Source organism: Vulpes vulpes, chromosome 3 (genome assembly GCF_048418805.1).
Source record: "Vulpes vulpes isolate BD-2025 chromosome 3, VulVul3, whole genome shotgun sequence".
NCBI classification, from domain to species: Eukaryota; Metazoa; Chordata; class Mammalia; order Carnivora; family Canidae; genus Vulpes; species Vulpes vulpes.
Window position 1 is genome coordinate 6,442,992 of NC_132782.1, and position 22,322 is coordinate 6,465,313.

The 22,322-nt window shown below is 35.8% G+C and overlaps 1 protein-coding gene across 2 annotated transcripts in view; it reads right to left on the bottom strand.

Moving 5' to 3' along the window:
• Positions 1-22,322, bottom strand: part of LY75 (lymphocyte antigen 75) — a 127,910-nt gene that overhangs the window by 52,650 nt on the left and 52,938 nt on the right. For both annotated transcript variants that reach the window (XM_072751690.1, XM_072751689.1), the window contains exons 17-28: positions 20,145-20,180; positions 19,602-19,777; positions 18,679-18,746; positions 18,318-18,397; positions 17,600-17,739; positions 15,982-16,087; positions 15,597-15,757; positions 10,963-11,092; positions 9,618-9,844; positions 6,707-6,872; positions 5,081-5,248; positions 2,773-2,889 (exon numbers count right to left, since the gene is read on the bottom strand). In XM_072751690.1, the coding sequence (XP_072607791.1) occupies positions 2,773-2,889; positions 5,081-5,248; positions 6,707-6,872; positions 9,618-9,844; positions 10,963-11,092; positions 15,597-15,757; positions 15,982-16,087; positions 17,600-17,739; positions 18,318-18,397; positions 18,679-18,746; positions 19,602-19,777; positions 20,145-20,180 (1,575 nt within the window). The remainder of the gene's footprint in view (positions 1-2,772; positions 2,890-5,080; positions 5,249-6,706; positions 6,873-9,617; positions 9,845-10,962; positions 11,093-15,596; positions 15,758-15,981; positions 16,088-17,599; positions 17,740-18,317; positions 18,398-18,678; positions 18,747-19,601; positions 19,778-20,144; positions 20,181-22,322) is intronic.

The window sequence follows — 22,322 nt, forward strand, 5'->3', positions numbered from 1 at the left end:
AGGGGATAAGGAATGAGGAGGGATACTAATGGATACAGTATTTCTTTTTGGGGTAGTGATAGCAGCACAACCCTGTGACTATATTAAAAGCCATTAAATTGTATACCTTAAATGGCTGAATTGTATGGTATGGGAATATATCTTATTAAAGTTTCTGGAGAAATAAGTTGCCAGCCTATTAAAATTACAAATTGGCCTAAAGAGTGGTGTCATTATAAAGTACACATACCCATTGTTGTCCTGGTTATTTGTACCTTTCACTGATGACTGTCTTCTGAGGCAGTACATTTAAACATCTGCCTGCAGCTAGAAACACTATACATGTGATCTGGTTCTTGCTCGCTGCTATCACCTGATGTCTCAGGCCCTCTTTGGAAACCTCTCCCCAAGTGTTAAACTGACAATTTTATGGTCAATATGATGGGCAATGGTATATTCCTAAAGTTGCTATACAAAAGGGTCACTTTTTCACTTGGCTTGACAAGTGGCTTCCCTCAGTAATTTCTATTCATGGCCCTACTTCTGAAAAGTCAGAACTTTAAAAACAAAATCCTTTTTATCAGTGGTATTGTAATTAAATATTATTTAAGTATACTGAAGTAATTAAATTAATCTATGGATGTGAATTTAGCCACTAAGAATTATATTTTTTTAAATTAATTTTTATTGGTGTTCACTTTACCAACATACAGAAAAACACCCAGTGCTCATCCCGTCAAGTGTCCACCTCAGTGCCCGTCACCCATTCCCCTCCAACACCCACCCTCCTCCCCTTCCACCACCCCTAGTTCGTTTCCCCGAGTTAGGAGTCTTTATGTTCTGTCTCCCTTCCTGAAATGTTGGGAAATAAGAATTATATTTAAACCAAATTTGCTGGGTAGCCCAGGTGGCTCAGCGGTTTAGCACTGCCTTCAGCCCAGGGTGTGACCCTGGAGACCCGGGATCGAGTCCCCTGTCAGGCTCCCTGCATGGAGCCTGCTTCTTCCTCTGCCTGTGTCTCTGCCTCTCTCTCTGTGTGTGTCTCTCATGAATAAATAAATAAAATCTTAAAAACAAATAAAAAAATAAACCGAATTTGCTGTTTGCTTGAAATATCTTTCTATATGTCACTCATAGGTCTATATATTTTAGTAGAAATTTTGTCACTCATACAATTTATAAAAATAAGATTAGATTAAAAGGAAGTCTATGTATATGAAAATGCTTTTTAGAATACAGAATACATTTGTAGTTGTTTCTGATAATATAACTAAAAAAGTATATCAGAAGGTAAAATTAAAATCTCTATGTCCTGGGTGTGGTCTCCCCCAATCCCTATGGAACACTGTTTCCTTGATCATTTCCAGGTAAAGCCTAGCCACCTAGTTTCTCTCCATTTTTTTCCCCTTCCTAATTTTAAGGGTATTCAAGTGTCATTGGAGAAAGGATTTGTATACTTAAGTCCTACTATGATGAACTCATCTTCAACTGGCAACTTAAGTCCTACCTGTTGCTTGATAGCTTAATTTTTATTAACGCATCTGCACATCATAAGTATTTACGAAAAGCCTTACCAACTCTAAGAAAGGTTAAATTGCAAGGAGAAGGCTATTTTTAAACATGGCATGCTCATATTTGATTAATTTAGCTATTTAATATGGCATGCTCATATTTGAGTAAGTTAGCTTCTGCCTTTGGCTGTCATTGTCCTATGCCCCTTAGTAAGGCCTACCCCCCTTGAGGCTAAATGTATGCTTTTGATGTGTGATGTTTCAGAGTGACTTTTTTCTTAATTTCGACTCCTGTGATTTTCAGGACATCTCCAACTGAGTATTTTTCTAAATAGGTCTTATTTCTGCTATTACTAGGGTCTGTGTCTTAAAAAATTTCATAGTGTGGCACCTGGGGAGCTCAGCTGGTTGAGTAGGCCGACTCTTGATTTTGGCTCAGGGCATGATCTCAGGGTCATGGGCTCTACCTCATGCTCAGCAAGGAGCCTGCTGGAGCTTCTCTCCCTCTCCTTCTGCCCCTCCCCTGTCACCTCTTGAGCATGCACACACCCTCTCTCTCTCTTCTCTCTAAAATAAATGAATGAATCTTTAAAAAATTTTATAGCAATTATACCTTGGACTTGTGGAATTTAGTCCCAATTTCAAATATTCTATCTCACTGTCAGACTGTTCCTCTTTTTTCTAACATACAGTCCAAGCCAAAGTTGTAAACCCAAAGGTGCAACGATAATAGAAGTATAATTCCATTCCCACTCATCCCATATACATAGTAGAGATTTAAAGTAATTATTGAAGATTTCTATGGCAGCATGGTCATTTTTAGTTAGTCTTGAATTGCTAGGAGAAATAGTGGAGAAAAGAAATTATTTTCCACCATTTAACTCTAATCTTAGTGGTAAAGGCATTTTAATGGCAGATTTGAGATACAAAAACTGTCTAGTATTTATATAAGTTCTGCTAAGTATATAATTATCATTTTGTATATTGATAAACATATACTTTGGGGCTCTTGGGTCACTCAGTGGCTGAGCGTCTGCCTTTGGCTCAGGTCTTGATCCTGGTGTCCTGGGATCAAGTCCTGCATTAGGCTCCCCGGGGGGAGCCTGCTTCTCCCTCTGCCTATGTCTCTGCCTCTCTCTGTCTCTCATGAATAAATGAATAAAATCTTTAAAACAAACAAATATATACTTTGAAGAACTATACTTTTGTAGCTTAATAAACAAGTAGTTCATAATGAGGTATATGAATTTAAATGGAGAAAATCAGCAGATTTACAACTTACTTTCATAAGTTATACCTAATGTGATCCATGAAGCCATATTATTCAAGTGCAGAAGTTGCTCAAGAACAAAGTCATTCTCTTTTTCATCTCGAATACTCAGAACATGTGATTTTGGATCTGTTACATAAAAAAATAGTCAATCATTTTAATAATTACTTATCTAGAACATTTTATTTTGGTAGATTTAAAACATTTATTTCCCAGTTTAATAAACTCTAAAACAATAATGAAAAATAAGACAGACATATAAATATAACTATTTCATTGTACTGGGGCACATGGGTGGTTCAATCAGTTGAGCATCCGACTCTTGGTTTCGGCTCAGGTCATAAATATTAGGGTCATGAGATCCAGCCCCACATAGGACGCTGAGTTCAGTGGGGAGTCTGCTTGAGATTCTCTCCCTCTTCCTCTTCCTCTGCCCCTCTCTCCACTCCTGTTCTCTTTCTCAAATGAATAAATAAATCCTTTTAAGAAAATAATCTGTACCAAAATAAATAGATTAAGTTTTCAAATATTTTGTTTTTGCTTTATTTTTTTAGTGAAGAAATAAAAAGAAAATTATTTTATTTAAATTCAATTTGCCAACATACTATATAACACCCAGTACTCATCCCATCAAGTACTCTCCTTACTGCCTGTCACCCCGTCACCCCATCCCCCTACCTTCCTCCCCTTCTGCAACTCTTTGTTTGTTTCCCCGAATTAGAAGTCTCTCATGGTTCGTCTTCCTGAAGAGAGAGAATCTTAAGCAGGCTCCATGCCCAGCTCTTCACAGGGATTGATCTCATGACCCTAAGACCATGACCTGAGCCGAAATCAAAAGTGAGATGTTTAACCAACTGACCCATCCAGGTACTCCAAATATTTTCATATTACATTTAATCTTATAGAATATGGGCAGCCCAGGTGGCTCAGCAGTTTAGCACTGCCTTCAGCCCAGGGCCTGATCCTGGAGACCTGAGATCGAGTCCCATGTCGGGCTCCCTGCATGGGGCCTGCTCCTCCCTCTGCCTGTGTCTCTGCCTCTTTCTTTCTCTCTCTCTTAATCTGTGTCTCTCATGAATAAATAAATAAAATCTTTGAAAAAAAATTTAATCTTATAGAATAGTGAAAAATTAGCAGCTGAGTAGAGAATTTAAAACATCGATTCACTTAACTTTTCCCCATTTAAAGCTTATTTTGAATTGGTACAAATTTATCCATATTAATAATATACTGCCCAAAACTATAATAAATAAAACCTCTTGTTGGACTGTATGATAGATCTTCCTTTTCTTTAGAGATCACTCTTTATATTAGGGTTAAAAAGTTTAACATTTCCCAAAGGTGTTCCTCAGCAAATTAGCAGGAATTTCTCAGAAAAAGACTAAATGGATAAAAGTGTCACAAACACTATTGGTTAAACAAAGTTAACTAATTCATTTATAACATATATTAAAGTATATGTTAATGTACATTTGATAATATCTAACAGGAAGCAATGGTGTATAATATTTCTCAATCTTGTTCTTTTTCTAAGGATCCTTTTGTAGAATATCTTTTAAGACTAGTTTCTACACAGCACATTTTGGGAATAATACTTTGATATTTGCCATAGGAAATTCCCAGAGTTCACAGGTCCACTGTTCAGAAGTCACAGATCCTCAGTGGATCTCACAGGGAGTATCTGAAGAGTCCTAAGAGTTGAAAGTGTGAAAGTATGAAATATGCATTTCTTTTAAGCAGAGCTGCTTCTTTGCTTTTGACTACTTATATGAGCTTTTGACCACCAAAATTCACCTATTTTTACTTTGCCCACAGTCTAGCTTGGTTTAACATCCAGTTATCTGCTTGCTAGTGTCATTTTTCTTTGCTTTTTAAGTAGAACTCATTTGTTTATTCATGTAAAGACAGACTAGTTCTCTAATGGATGGGTAAAGAAGTAATTCTTATATTCTCCGTTTCAACTAGACACAAATGTTAATACCTTTTCTTATTGATAATGCAGAAAGTAGGAGATAAATATTTTTGAGATCTAGTGCTAATTAGAAAAAATTATAGGGATCCCTGGGTGGCACAGCGGTTTGGCGCCTGCCTTTGGCCCAGGGCGCGATCCTGGAGACCCGGGATCGAATCCCACGTCGGGCTCCTGGTGCATGGAGCCTGCTTCTCCCTCTGCCTCTGTCTCTGCCTCTCTCTCTCTCTCTGTATGACTATCATAAATAAATAATAAAAAAATTAAAAACAAAAAGAAAAAACTATAACACACTCAGGTGAGACTTATTTTTTAATGAACATACATCTAATGGCCACATAAGGGACTTACTCAGTTTCTGGCATTCAGAATGAACTTCATCTGGTGTTGTTGCCGTATATTTAGTCTTTGCTATCACAAAATTGTAGCATGAGTTCTGAAATGGTATCCATGGGGTAGATAGAACAGGAGATGGACACTGAACACTGCCAACTGGCTTGATCTCTCTGTCAGTCTCATCTAAGAAAAAGACAATGGTTAGAATTCTAACTGTAGTCATAAATGTTGAATCCTGTTCATGGTAATTAGGCTTGATTTGTAGGGAATATTCAGGAAGCCAATAAATAATATAGCCTAATGATGCTTGTTCTGTTTATATTCAAATATAATATGACCTCTAAACTGGGTTTCTGTAGGAAGGAATTTATTTAACACAATTTCTTTCCCCTGCTGTGGAGTGAGTGGGAATATAAAACATGAGGTGCTATTAGGTTAAATGTAGTTTCTGTCTTCCTGTACCACCAAATCTCAAATACAAGAGGCAACCTCAGATACTATACAAAGATATTCATAATGGGAATTGAACTATAACTTTGGAAACTCATCTTTAAGTTTCTGGCTACTGATATCTTCTCTAATTTTAGAGTCATATTTTATTTTTTATTTATTTTTAAGGGTACATTTTAATGAAATACATGATTTTCTAAGTTGTTGCTTTAATGAAAACTAACAGAAATAGTTGAAAATCTGACATCTAGAAAATCTGGTTCTTTAAACAATTTTATGAAAAAGCAATACATTTAAGAAGATGCAAATATAGCTATGCTCTACTCAAAGACAGTCAAACCGATTTAATATGCAGTAGAGACCATTCAGAATCTCTCCCAGCCTACAACTTTCTTTGTCTGGAAAGTAGTATCTTCTCTCTCCTGAAAATGCACAAATGTGGGCCCCTGATGGTTGTAAAACCACCTTCCTCTGACTAAGGCTAGAGATTGCATACCTTACTCAGTTGGGTATATCAGATTCTTTCTAAGAATTTTGAAAGTGGAATTCAAGGATAGTCAATTCATTGTCAGTTACAGCTATATTTGAAGGCTACAGAGCTGCCTTGTTTTACCACGTGCAGAAAGAAGCAGAAAGTATATAAAAAAAGAGTCAGATCCACAGAGAGAAACAGAAGAGACAGGTGGGAGACAGTATCTCTGGGTTCCTGATTCCATTCAGTTTCTGATTCCCATTCTCATGAAGCTCAGCTATATTCTCATTTTGACGATTTCCCTCTTGGCTGAAGCTAGCTTGAGCTGGTTACTGTGACTTGCAAACAGATGAATCTTAACAGTGACTCTTAAAAAGAAATATTAGTTGTTGATAAGAATTACCAAAAAAATTCCCACAAATAGAAGTACTTATAGAATACAAACAAAATATATCCAAAATGAAGCTAATAGGGATTTAAAACTCAAAGGTCAATTATCATTATCAACTGACAAAAATAAATATATAACAATGTCTAAAATAACAAATCAATGACCAAGTACTTAATATATAATAATTCTACCTGATATGAATTTTCACAAATTTTGTTGTAAGAAAGGACATGATTATAATTTCAAAACAAGATTTTACAGAACTACTCCCCACAAATTTCACTATTCATGAGACTGATAATAATTTAAGAACTAAAATATAGCATACTTCCTGGATAGTAGCAAATAGCACCCGGTTGCATATGATCACAATCAGATGTTTTCCAGAATCCATCAATGTCTAATATTACACAGTCTTCAAGTGGTTCATTATTTTTAGCCCAGCGACTAAACTGAAGATGTTTCCCATCTAACCAACCAAAGTTGAGTCCATCCTGTAAGCAGCAGAAATACATTTCAAGTGGCCATACTTCATGTTATCCCTTTTGTATTATTTTGTTCCTCATAGTCCGTCTAATGACCCTTAATTTTACCTTATATTTAACACACAGTTACATAGCATTACCATGTGCCGGGCACTGTCCTAAGTGCTTTGCAAATATTAACTTACTCAATGTCATGACAACTATATGAGACGGGAACTACTGTTTCCATTTTACCTATAAGAAAACTGAAGGCATCTAATGTGCACCAAGTCCCACAGAATATATACCCCAGTTCTGGGACTCTAATCCAGGCCTTCAGACACTAGAGTCCATGGTCTGAGCCATTATACTGGGCTGCCACACAACATATCTGGAACTGTTGGTTTTTGGAAGAAACCCCATGTAGTAAAACAACGTGTAGTAGTGGAAAGAACATGGGCTCTGGAGCTAAGCACATTTAGTTTGGAATTCTGGCTTAGTCATTCATTAGTTTTTGATTTGAGTTTACCTTGTGGAGTTTCCAACTTGTCATCTATTACGTGAATGTGACACTTAAACCCCTCAGGGCTAGAATTAGTGTGGTAATGTGTAAGACACATCATAGCCAGCTGGCACACAAGAAATGCTACATAAATGTTAGCTCCCTTCCTCCTAACCCTGACTCAGGCCTTGCGGATCTCATCTCACACTGCTGTTTTTACACGTGTCTTTATGGAGAAACTTCCTCATTCATTATATTCTATTGTGCACTCAGAGTCTGTGAACATCCATCCTTACACCCTGACAAGGGCCTGACCACCCACCTATCTTGAAAGAGGCTTTACAGAATAGATACAGTCTAGGAGATGGACTGCAGGGTACAGACCTGTTTGCGCTCCCCCTGGTGCTATGAGAGCACCGGGCCTTATGCACTGACCCAACAAACTAAGCTGTCCTGAGGCCAAGGCAATTTTGCAACACTGGTTTGGTTGGAATATTGGGCAAAGGCCATACACAGTATCCTTAGTGAACCATAAATAGCAAACATGCTTAAGTTTCAACACCACCAACTGTTTCATTCTGAAACTGTTCTCTGCCAGAGAGTTCCAGGGGTAACTTTGTGGCCAGTTAATCCCAAAGCCCTGTGGCCTCAAATGTGGCCCTTTGACCATGTGATGTTGCTTGTACTTGGTATTACTCTGGGTTCCTTCACCTTTGCACTCACAACTACCCCAGGTACCTGGGCCTTTGGAACTTCTATTCCTTGTAGATAAATCCCTGGACCCCCTATCTCTTTGCTGAATCTGATCTCTCTTTATTAAGACTGTAAATATCTCTTTACTAAATTCTTGACCTTAATTGATCTCAATTAAAACTGGTCTTTTCTAAGGGAATAATTTCCTTTCAATACCCACAAGGGAAGGCTGTTTGTTTCCATTCTCAGATACCACAGGGCCAGGAGAATGGAATAGTCAGTATTTTTATCTCCTTCAGTCATTCCCTTTGAGGTTTATGCAAACTACCAGATTCCTTGCCTCTTTCTGACATCCACTTAGGACTTGGCCTCCTTGTTCCTCCTGACATTCACTAAGGAGAAGCCCCATGTCTTGCTCTGTCCTCCTGGTCCTAACATTGACCTACGGACATTAATGTTCATGTGAATGACTCCCCAATTCCCAAGCCTTCTTCACTTCTTCTATGTTTATGTACTTCCACTTCTATGTACTTAAGTGACCCACTGCCACAGCCACTCTCTGGACTTTATTTAACCCAGAACTGCCACAGGCCTTAGTTCAGACCAACATGAACTCCTGCATGAATTTCTACAAGAAATCTCTAGATAACTCACTTCCTTATCCACTCTCTGCCAGTACAATTCTTTCTAAGTAAAAATCTGTTGTTACTACCATGTTTAAAATCTTTCAATACCCTTCCATTGCTTTCAATGTAAAGTTTTATTTATTTGTATCTGGTCATGTTCCAAAGATTTAAGGCAGTTTATGCAGACATGTAATAAACATGTTAAAGAGTGAAAGGAAAAAGAGAAACATAGGTGAAGATTAAAATAGGGTAAGAAACAAGACCAAAATCCTTAAGTGGAGAAGAAAAAGAAAATGGTATGATCCCAAACATCTTAAAAAACATATACATATGTATATAGAGAAAAACTTGAGGGATATAAACCAAATTATTCAATCTTATTTATTACAAAGTGCTGGGATTACAGGTGATTTTAATTTTCTTTAAAAAAAAAGTTCACTATAAGAGAACCTGGGTCACTCAGTCAGTTAGGTGTCTGACTCTTGAGTTTCACTTAGGTCATGATCTCAGGGTTGTGAGATGGAGCCCTATATATCAGGTTCTGCAACTGGGTGTGGAGCCTGCTGGGATCCTCTCTCTTCCTCTCCCTCTGGACCTTCCCCCATCCCAACACTCAACCCTATCTGATTTTTTAATTCTTCTCTTGTCTCTTCTTTTCTTTGGCTGGGGAGATGTGGCAGTTCCTAATTCCTACTCAGTCTTTTACTAGAGTAAAAAGAAGTGCTCAGCTACATATGTTCAGTACAACTTTTTCTTAATATAAACAATATAGCACTAGATCTTTGAACAGTAGAAAGATGACAGTCACTAAAAATTACACACTTCATGAAATTTACTCACTGGAGTAAGATTTTACAATCTCCAGGTTCTTTTTGTCTGATATGAGAAATGCTGTGTGCAACAAAAGTTTCACATTTCATCACCCAGTTCTGGCAGTTAGGACTGAAAACTTACATCTTGACTGGAGAGTCCAATCCATAAAGAAGAGTTATGAAGAACCGCCTGCACAGTTAGGAACGCCTGCTGGTAAGGGTCTGTGATGCTCACCAGGTGCATGTTCTCTTTCTGACACTCTCTTAGAGCATCAAACCAAGTCAGAGTCTTCATGATGATTTTGTACAGATTATTTACATACTTTACAGTATCTGAAGTATTCTGCAAGGTTTGTCTGTTTTCAATTTCTGTGTGTAAAAGAAAAAAAAAACACACCCACTCTGCAAGTCATAGGACATTTCTTCAAATTTCTCCACAACGAGTGCTTTAGATATTACTTATCTATTCATTTATTTTAGATTTTGGTTAGGAGAACTAGGTATGTATGTCTTGCTGTGTATCTTAATATGTAATATGTGTGAGCCATAGCATTTGTTTTCTAAAATTAGAACAAAATTCTGTTTTTGTTGATCTGATTTAGGAAGGAAAAAAGCTATAAATAAAAGGAGCTGGCAATTAGATTACCATTTCAGGTTGGTGTCAAATACCTCCTTTATTTGAACTCCTTCAACAGGAGAAAATGTTAGGTGTTCTCTTACAAAAGATCTCATCAAGGAGAGTTCTGATGAGAAAAATGTACAAAACAACCCACAAGAGGCTGTATTGAACTACTGCTTTACAGTACTTCTCTGAGTAAAGCAATTACTAAACAATATGAGACAAATAAGGCATAGGTTGGTTTAATAAAAAGTTCCTTAGAAGTACATGGATTATCTACTTGAGGTTCTCATTACATGACAAAGCTTTTTTTAAAAAAATTATTTGTTAAAAACATTGTAATCAATGAAAACAATGTAATACCTCTAAAAATATCTTTTTGAAAATATGGATGATTCTTATTTTTAAGCCCACATTTTATTTGGGCTACAGTAAGGTATATACAGTGACCCATTTATAACACTTCACACCTTTTGTGTGTGTGTGTGATAAACTTTACCAGAGTCAATTAAATATATTTTTTCTCCTTCTTTCTCCAAGATAGAAAGTAAAAACTGAAAAATAAATGCCAGAGTGGAAAAAAGAACAAAATTCAACCATAACTTACTATAATTAGACAACTCCTATTAATAAATTCCATCTGATACTTAATTTTGATATTTAATTAAGTAAAGCAATGACACTTGAAAAAAATCATATTCCATTTGAGATAACGTGACTAACTGAACCAATATGGATTTAGCTATCTTAAAATTTTAGGAAAGCTGTTTATAAATTAATATTAATTCATTTATAAGAGTTTTGTGAAAAAATACTGTATTTATCCAACAGCATAAAGTATCATAGATATCTAGATAATAATTTATACCTGAATATTTCTGACAGAGAGACAGAGTGTGGTATTCACTGCAGGCAGTAAAATTCCATGTCCCAGTATAAGGTGATGTTTGGAGGTTGAGCATTAGAGCACATTGGTATCGGGACTCTTCCTCAAAAATCTAAACAAAAAGGCAAACATGTACAAATAATCATGAAACTAACTGTCTAAAGATCCTAGCAAGAGAACTTTATATCCCAAATTGGATTTTTCCTCCTGTAAAAAATTCCATTAAGGAGTTGACCCTGAAATCACAAGAAAATCCTCAAAAACTTCTGAAGCATGGAAAAGGGGCAATTAACTTTAGAAATTATAAAACAAAACAGTGGCAATATCATTAAATATAAATTGCAAACAGATAAAAGAAAAACTGGTAAAAGTAAGATGAAAACACAATTAAAGTAATATTTAACACTCTGCTATCATTCTTGAAGTTAGTGTTTTTGTTTTCTTGGGGCAAATATTCCAATAGTGGAATAATGCAAATATGTATTATTAAATGTATTTTGTTTTTTAAAGGAAAGATGAACTAAGAATTGAATACAGGGGATTAGAAAATGAACAAAAATAGATCTCCAAAAAACTAGGATGGAAAAATGTAGTAATATTTGTAAATGTATCTCAAGCAATAGAAGTAGAAGATGGAGAAGAGGGAGGAGAAAACCAATACATACCAGTTTTGTAAAAATCTGAATAAAAAAAAGTAAAAACACAATCAAAATAAGGCATGAGGATTTGAAAATATAATAGCATACACAATCTTATTCTAATACCTTTGAAAATCTAAATGAGGGGCACCCAGCTGGCTCAATCAGAACAGTAGGGGACTCTTGATTTTGAGGTCATGAGTTTGAGCCCCACATGGGGTGTAGTTTACTTAAATATATTTTTAAAAAATCTAAATGAAATAGGCAACTTATCTTGAAAAGAACAAATTAGCATAATTGTTATAAGGAGAAGTAGAAACACCAAAATGTACCAGTCACTTCATTGGAAATTGAAAATTAATACTAGTAGTTCATTTTCAAAACTATATGTGAGATAGCTAAAAGCTTTAAATGAATTATCTTATGTAATTTTCACGTTGTGTTGTAGGTATAACAGAATCAGAATTTACAGACAAGGAATTGAGGATTAAGAAAAGTTAAGGGGGGTGGGGGGCAGAGGCCCCAGGTGGCTCAGCGGTTTGGCGCCACCTGCAGCCCAGGTGTGATCCTGGAGTCCCGGTTGGGCTACCTGCTGGGAGCCTGCTTCTCCCTCTGCCTGTGTCTCTGCCTCTCTCTGTATCTCTCATGAATAAATAAATAAACTCTTTAAAAAAGAAAGAAAGAAAAGTTAAGTGAACTTCCATACTAATGATTGAATGAAATTCAAAACCAGACAATGTGACTCTGGAATTTAGGCATTTGACCACTGCACCAAATCCCTTTATTATTAGAGAATGATGTCTGAAAATAACATCACATGATTTTGTAGGTAATTCCCTCAAACTTTCAGGCTGAATAATTCTCCAGGCTTGATTATAATTTCAAAACACAAAGGCAGAAACCTAGCCAGTTCATCTTATGAAGCTGACATAATCGGGAAAAAAAATCAGACAATATAGCATAAAAAATTAATTCTATGAGCAGAGATGAAAACATTCCCAAATATAATTCTAAGAAGTCCAATTCAGTATAATAGCAAAATAATAATCCATTTGGAGCAACTAGAATCTATGATAAGATAAAGATCGTTTATTATAAATATATGACAATTTTAGTAGACACTAGAAAAAAAGCTTTGGAAAATTCAGTACTTATTCCTGAATAAAAGTTCTAAATAAGCTAGTTATAGAATGATATAACTTAAAGAGTCAGCATTGGAGTGCCTGGGTGGCTCAGTTGGTTAATCATGGACTCTTCTGCTCAGCTTAGGTCAAGCGCCATGTCAAGCTCCATGCTAGGCGTGGAGCCTACTTAAAAAACAAAACAAAACAAACAAACAAACAAAAAAAAACAAAAAGACCCTGAAAAGTGCCCAAAGAGTGAGCATCATAAATAACAATGAGAGACTGCAGACAATCCTACAAAATCTAGATCAAGTCTAGGATGGTAGTTATTTCTTCTGGTACTATCACAGTTCTAGAAGTCCTACCACATGTAGTGAAGCATAAACTAGTATTTGAAGATTATAATTATCTAAGTAAGAAACCCCCAAAAATCTAGTGAAAAACTGTAGAATAAGAGGTTTTAGTAAGATGGGTGCCTGTGAAATAATACATAAAAATACCCAAACAAAGCTTCTTACATATCAGTGAGAAAATCAAGAAAAAATCTGTCATTCTCAAAGGCAATGAGACAGAACTACAAAAATTTCACTGTGGGCTCTAAAGGAAGACTTGAATAAATGGATATACCATATTCTTGAGTTGAAAGATTAATAATAAAAAGATGTTAACTGTCCCTAAAATATTGTCAAATTCTCATCATAAGTTCGTTTAATTGTTTGGGTTGGAGATTGACCAAACAATTATAGTTTGGAAGAATGGACAGGAATAGCGAAAACCATTTTTTAAAGGTATATATACAGGATAATTATTCCTATCATATTTTTTAATATGCAAAATTATAGTATTTAGATCAGTGTCATAGCTACATAAGAGTATATTTCATACACTCACACTTAGTGTAAGATAAAGGAGGCATCCTATATTGCTTTTAACAAGTAGAAGCATATGCAATAAATGGTGTTTGACAGGATTAGGGAAAAGCATGAAGTATTCATTGACAACATACACTATATACCATGGCTGTATCATGCAGTCAGGAAAAAAAGGCAAAGAAAATATAGGCATATATTTAACTAACATCTACATGATGAAATTTCTAACCTAAAAAAAATGGAGGAGAAAAGAGAAATAAACATATTTGAATGTACACACATGCAAAAAATCAAAACTTACTTCTATAATATTTTTGGTATTCTGCGCTTAAAAAAAAAACCTACAGGAATATTTTTCATAAACACAAGAAACATAGAGTCAGCATGTTTAATATTTACATAATTGTAAAATCAATAAGAAGTACATGAAGACAAAAGAAAATACATGGCTTTGAAAAATATTGAAAAAGAATAAGAATATTCATACTTGATGAAACTCAAGGTACTACTGAACTTACAGAAGTTTGTTTTCGTTAGATATCAGAGAAATATAAAGAAAAATATGTTTGATATATTTAAATTACCAAATTAGCAAGAATTTTTAAAAGACAATGACCCTTAGAGGTAACATAGTAGAGAAGCCAAAAACCCTGGTTCTGCAGTCTCATGGACCTAGTCACGACTGCATGCGTGACTGCATGACTGGGGACAAGTTACATGACTCCAGTTTCTACATTTCTTAGAGGCAGAATAACAGACCTTTTCACATCTGTTGTGCAGATTAAATGAAATAATGCATGTGATGCATTAGCAAAGTGCCTGACACATATTAAGTGATCAACAAATATTAGAAATTATTAATATGTTTGTATGGATAGAATGGCAATTATAATATATTACTGACAAATATAAAAACTCATAAACCTTTCTGGAAAGCATTTGGTGAATAGAGTTTTATAACTACTTTATCTTTTGATCTGGCTTTGACTTCCAAAATCTATCTTAAGGAGGTAATCTGAATATAACCAAAGATTATGCACAAAACTGTTCATTGTAATGCTATTTATGATTATGTAAAAATAGAAACAACCTAAATACTCAGCACTGGTTGGATAAATAATGGCATACCATTAAGAAATATCGCACAACTATTAAAATGCTTATCAAGTACATCTTTTAATGGTATAAGAAACTATTTATAATACTAAATGAGAAAAGTAGACAATGGTATACATACCATTTTATATATATTATGATATTATCTATGTCAGAACAATAATATATGAAAAAGCCCTAGAAGAAAAGATGCTGAAATACTTACTGCAATTTCCTAGATTAGGGATCAAATATGGTTTGAGACTCATTTAGTTGGCTCACTTATGTGATAATGGACTAAGATAAGATAGGACAAAGAGAATAAACTAGATAAAGTAGAATAAAAAGAATATATCAATGTGTATACCATCACCCTCAATCAATTTTTAGAATATTTTTATCACCTCCAAAAAGAAATGCCATTACCCTTTAGGCATCACTCCCAATACTTCTTCCTTCTTAGCCTCTGGCAACCACTAATCTACATTTTATCTTTGAAGATGTGCCTGCTCTGAATATCTCATATAAGTGGACTCAAACAATAGAAACCTCATTCTTAATCCAATAATTTATAGAAGACTTGGGTATTTCACAGAGCTATATAGGTGTGTGTGTGTGTGTGTGTGTGTGTGTGTGTGTGTGTGAGAGAGAGAGAGAGAGAGAGAGAGAGTGCACACATATATGCACACAGCAGAAGTGGGTGGTGGGGGCAGAGGGAAAGGGAGGGAGAGAATCTTAAGCAGGCTCCATGCCCAGCCAGAGCCCGAGTGGGGGCTTGATCTCATACCCTGATATCATGACCTGAGCTGAAATAAAGTCTGATGGTCAACCGACTGAGCCACTCAGGTACCCTTGAGCAATTTAGATTTCTGATTTAAAAAACTTACATTTGTTGGTATTTTCAACCTCCCACCAACTACTAACGGGTGAAAGTTACTGTATGTCAGTTCTCTGTTATCTGTCCATTTGTTTATCTTTTCATAGGCAGTCCAGCGCAAACCAATCCATAAAGTAGCCTCCATATCCGGAAATAAGGATGTAATGAAATCTGTCAGAAAGAGATTTTTTAAAAGCATTGACTTATTCAAATTATAGATACACCAAAAAAATCTCATCGAATACTTCTTACTTATCTACAACGATACTCTTTTACCTATTCTGTAATAAAGTAATTTAATAAGAATTTTTAAATATGTTAATTCCCCAAAGCCTCTCAGAACTAACTTGGCCCCCATATCAGAATAAAACATGTTTCCAAAACAATTCTGTTACCTTGTTCTATCTGGCTCAGCACTGAAGGAAGGGTGCCACCATAAGTGTGACAAGTATCACTTGCTTGGGAAAATGTGAGAGACTTCGGTTTGATTTTTAGAAAACACTGCAAACAAAAAACATAAATGAAGCATAAGATTCCAAGCACCGAAGAGCTCACATAGGAAGTAAATATCTCATCTTTTAGAGGGCTGCTAATTTTTGGTCTGTGAGATATGGAAATTTACAAAGTAGTACTATATGAATGCAGACCTACAGTGTCAATATAAACAACTAAAGAGTGGTCTATCAGTCAAATTATTTTTTTAAAAAATCTCCCTCTTACTGAGTGCTTCCCATGTGCTAACAGTTTGCATAATACCATCTCACTTAATTCCTTCAACAAATAGGGAAACTGAGGCACAGGGCAGTTAAGTAACTTTACTTGTAAGTGAAGTAGACAGATAGTAGATATGATCAGCGTTTAGATTTATTCCAACTGATTTCAAAGGCTGAACTGATAATCATCACCTCCTTATATAAAAACATGCATTTTAAAAGAAGTCATCCCCCTTTCTTTTGGCAGGAAATCTTAATTCAAACTTACCTCAATTATGTAAATTAATGTAGTCTCAGTACCTTGGTGTGTGTGTGTGTGAAGATTGTTCTAATTTTAAAAAGTCAAAATGTATCCTTATTATTTTAGCTTCAGTACAGATGTTTTCAGTTGTAAGACTCCTATCTTCCTTCTTCTTTTTGATACTATGATCATGTTAGTGTGAAGTGGTACACCTTAAATACTCTTCCTTGAAGCATCCAACAGAATTTTTTTTTCAGACTCCCTGGAGACTGGAGTGGCCAGTGAGCTCTATGTCGCTGGGTAGCTTCTAGAAAAGGCCCTAGACAGAACACCCTGAACTGGAGCTTGGAACCTTCAGTATGTTAAGGATGGCAGAGCAAAAAGATAACAGGAGCCTGGATTTGAAGATGTTGTGGAGCTTCCATACCAACCTCAGCCCACTTACCCTCAAACTTCTTTTGTGTGAGAGAATAGATGTTCTAACATAGTATAGCAATCTCTCTACTTAGCAACCAAATGCATTTCCAAAGAGATACATATACCAATCTAGATTATCATTTCAAAGAGGCAGATACAGAATCTAGCGTTTCCCAAACCTTTAATGATTATTAAACCCCTTGGAAGGCAAGATCAATGATTAACATTTTGTTAGCATATATGTAACCAAAACATAGTTTGGAAATGCTGGTCTAATTTAATTGGTAGATGCTGCTTGGATGCTTTCTTTCAAGTGGAAAATACATCAGCCAGAAATTGTCAGTTTCCTTCATGCTATAGAGACAGTTTTATTATTTAAAGTATTATAATTCATTGACCAATCAACATCAGCAATTTAATTTTAGTAGCAACTGGATAAGAACACAGTACTTTGAAGACCTGTAGGCATCACTAGCTTGAGAGTTAACTTGGTTTCTGGCAATGTAGAGGATCAGGTGAGTTACTGAAATACGCAGAGGCTATCTTTAGTGAAGTTGTTTGATGGGCTGCGATTCTGCTACAGGCCATACAACTATCATGAAAGCAATCATCATTTGTACAATGTAGCAATTCCCTTTTTACCTTATTCTGAAAAGCAATCCAATCCCCAGAGCACTGTATTTTAGCTGCAGAATCTGGACTATATTTTTCTAATGAAGAGACATTATATTTTTCACAGATGAAGGGCAACTTGGTACTACAGTCTGCTGGCTTATTTAAGTCTGAGAAATGAAAAGCAGAATTACAGGGGTGAGAATTTTCCATTCAGCACATTTTAAAAACAATCCAGTAGTAAAGAAAATCTCTTTCAATTGCTCTCTCCCAAACAGTTAAAGTATATTCCTCTTCTCTAGCCATTTCTATCTTCTGTTATTATCATATCAGTAGGGTAGAGCATACCAGCTTTGCCTATAAAAATGCATACATTTAGTATAAGAACCACAGTTACCACCACAGGACCTGATGGTAGGAAATAGGCTGAAAGTGAAGGCTAATGAGGGGGAAGAGAACTAAACTATATTTAGAATTGTTACCTGTTTATCTTTGCAAATTTATTTATATGCTTTTCAGTTATGAAAGTGGTAAGTTTATTTCTAAGCAGTCACCATTGTATAAAGGAAGTCAAAATACAATGAAAAGCAACTTTGTTTGCATTTGGAATTTGAACTATGGTCATTAGCAATAAGCCAAAATAAGATGAAGCAACCAACGTATAATCAACAGGAAAATAAGGTTAAGTTAGTAACCAAACCTGAAGTTCACATATTACATAATCAACATTAAAAGATTTGGAATTTACCATTGAACCAAGTCTTTGCAGACATGTACAAGCATTCCTCCCGAAATGTTATAGGAAAGTGATGCCATGGATATCGTGAGCTGAAAAAAAATGAGAGAGTTCACAGCTCATAATGTAGTTACATGTTCTATTCTGTTTTTTTTAAAACTGTTATTTTAATTCTAAATTTAATGTTATGCCATTATTTTATGCCACTTTTTTCTTGATGCTAATACGTAACATGACTTGGTTTCTGTAGTCCACACGGTTTATTGATGAATGTTCAAAACAAATTATAAATAACAATCCATTTTCTAAAGGAGAATTTGGGACTGCTTCTTTCCAATGACTTTACAAAGGCAATATCAATGGTGTCACATACTACATAAAACGACGATCTACTGGCTGGTCGGTAGTTCTCACCCACCACTTCTGTTCATCACCAGATATCTGAAAAACAAACCAACCAACAGACAAAATCACCTATCCTTATTTGTGCTGAGTTTCCTAAAGAGGTTTTATTTAAAATACCCTGTCCCACCATAACCACAACCACTAGCATTTCCAGACATTCCATTACTTCTCTAAATTATGTAAACCAGGTCCTTCCATCAAAGAAGTAGCTGGAAACTTTTCACTTAACACTATGTGCTATTATAAAACATGGTCATTGTAATTATAGGTATACATTAATTCAATTATATAGTGTTCTATTGTAAATAACTGTAAATTTAAAAGTATAAAATTATTTTCCTATCTTACAAGGTTAGTTATTTAAAGAAATGGAAACTCAAGTTAACTATGAAGTTAACTTTTAGTACAAAATATAATAAAGAATTAGAATATCTTATATTACGGGCACTTGGGTGGCTCAGTGGGTTAAGTGTCTGCCTTCAGCTCAGGTCATGATCTCAGGATCCTGGGATTAAGCCCTGAGTTGGGCTCCCTGCTCAGCGGGAAGCCTGTTTCTCCCTCTCCCTCTGCCTGCCACTCCCCCTACTTGTGCTCTCCCTCTGTCAACTAAATAAATAAATAAATAAATAAATAACTTAAAAAAAAGAATATTTTATATTATCTCTGTTGATTTTATAAGTTGACATTTATAACTAATCTTGAATATTTTTAAAACATTATGGAGTTTTATCCCCCTTTTCTAACATTAAATGAATTTGGATGTTTTTAGGCAGATTTTACTTGAAAGGAATATTTAACTTCTGTAGATTTTGGCAAGACTTCTGAAATAATTTTTGACGGAATAAATAGAAAAATAAGAAAAATATTTTAAAATATATTCTCTCAAATTACATTTGCTATTTTGTTTTTGATGGCTTTTAGTCCTGCAAGAGATGTCAAGGTAGCCAGAGAGCTGTGATTGCTAGCACAATACAGGACCGCTTCTTCATAGTTTAAGTGAGGATCAGCAACAAACCAGTATTCACTCCCTTCAATTACAACTGGAGGTCCATGAATTCCAGGACGCTCTGAAGAAGAAGAATATCAGAGTTATGCACAGATCAAACTACACCATCTAAGCATGAATTAATGTTTAAAACTATTTATGAATAGTAATCTGCTCTCTCTGGCCAGGGCAGTGCTACCTGCAAAGCACCAAGGATTGCTGAGCCAGTGAGAGACTTTGCCACCCTCCTGTACTCACAGAGGAGAACAAACCCAGCCTCAAAGCCTCATTGCACACCAGCCAATCACCTTTCCTGCCTGGAGATATTTCATCTCCCTTGAAGATATGATAGAGAAGCTGGCACTTGGGCATGGGCTTAGATAATTAACTAAATACATTACAGAAAAGATAAAAGCAGCTTTGGCTAAGTTTCAGTTTTCTTAACTTACCTGGATTATACCAGTCTGGTGTTTTTAGAGTATGGCCTGGTACAAGAAAGGAAAAAAAAGGCTGAGGATTAGTATCCAATTACAGATGATGTCCTATTATAAGTAAGTGCCTTTAATCTAACTCAAGAGGACTTTCTGAGTTGGACCATTTCTGGCCAGATTATTTCTTTTCATATTATGATTGCTTTGGTTTGAATTTTGTGGGGCCTATGCTAACGATGTTTTAGTGGCAATCAAAAAGGTAAATCTGTTAACTATTAAAGTATTCCTGGTAGTTCTCTACCTTACATCACGGAGGTCACAAAGGAAGACTAGATGGATAAAATATGGCTAATAATTAGAAAGTATACATAAGTAAATGAGTATATTGTATATATTACACAGAAACACTAAGGAATAGGCACAAAGATAATCATTACTGCAGGATGAGGTTATTCAGGAACTACTTCTCCATCTAATGCAATTTGAGTAATTGTTCTATAAACCTTGGTTGGTAGAATTCATTGTTCTCACAAGGTATTCTTTTTTTTAATTTAATTTAATTTATTTATTCATGATACACACACACACACACACACACACACACACACACACACAGGCAGAGACACTGGCAGAGAGAGAAGCAGGCTCCCCGGAGGAAGCCCAATGTGGGACTCCACCCAGGACTCAGGATCACGCCCTGAGCCAAAGGCAGACACTCAACCGCTGAGCCACCCAGGCATCCCAACCCCAATGTATTATTGTAAACAATGTACAGTAATCCAGTACTGAACCTTTTGAGAAGATGAGAGACAAAACTGGGAGAAAAATAATAAAAATCACCCAGAATTTCCAGTTGGAAACAGAGGAAATGTGATACTTTACAATGCATTATGGGCCTTGAAATTGAGTGAGTCAGGGTCCAAATGCCCTCAGACCCTTCACTGCCATGGGACTTTGGATCTGCTGCTTAGACTCAACTCTCTACTCTATAAAAAACAAACAAGCAAACAAACAAACAAACAAAACCAGAAACAAGACTCCTACTTAACTCACAAAGACTGTGAAAATCACTTTAAGATTGCCCCTAGAAGCATCCAGACAGTTCCAGGGCAGAACAGCTCCTCGCAGGTTGCTAGTTGCTTTCCTCTCCCTTTTCATTCTGGTTGTAGGTCACACTTGTTTCAAGGCAAAGATGTAATTTGATGAGTATTAGAAACTACAGAGTAAAATAGCTGTTCTTCATTTTGCTGTTGTATCTGGGCCTAACGTAGAGAAGACTTTTCTCAGAGCACTGCCTATATATTCAACATCTTTGGCTTCTCTCTCTAAGTCAGTTCTCTATATAATGGTTAATTTCTATCAACAATGGGTCAAATTAGTTAAAAATATGCATAGTTGTTTATTGTAATTTTATAAAAAACTTCTGTTCAGACACATGAAAAAATGCTCAACATCACTTGGCATCAGGGAAAAACAAATCAAAACCACAATGAGATACCATCCTACATGGGTCAGAATGGCTAAAATTAGCAACTCAGGAAACAACAGCTGTTGGTGAGGATGTGGAGGAAGAGGAACCCTCATACACTGTTGGGAATGCAAGCTAGTGCAGCCAGTCTGAAAAATAGTATAGGAATTTCTCAAAAAGTTAAAAATAGAACTACCCTATGATCCAGCAATTGCACTATTAGGTATTTATTCAAAGTATATAAAAATAGTGATACATTGGAGCACATGCACCCCAATGTTTATAGTAGTAACGTCCACAGTAAATATGAAGAGCCTAGATGCACGTCAACAGATGAATGGATAAAGATGTAGTACACACACACACACACACACACACACACACACACACACAGAGTTCCCTCTTTTATTAATGGCCTGCCAGTTGCCTTTGTGAAAGAAACTTGACAGTTACTATACTGGATATCTTGTCTTTTATTTATTTTTTAAAACAGATTTTATTTATTGATTTGAGAGAAAAAGAGAACCCAAGCAGGGAGGAGGGACAGAAGGAGATGGAGAAACAGGCTCCCTGCTGAGCAGGGAGCCCGACCTAGGGCTCCTGGGATCCTGACCTCAGCAGAAGGCAGATACTTAACCAACTGAGCTACCCAGGCGCCCCAAGGATATCATGTCTTTTAAAGGGAATATGGTGGTGGCCTTTTTTAAAAAAGATTTTATTTATTTATT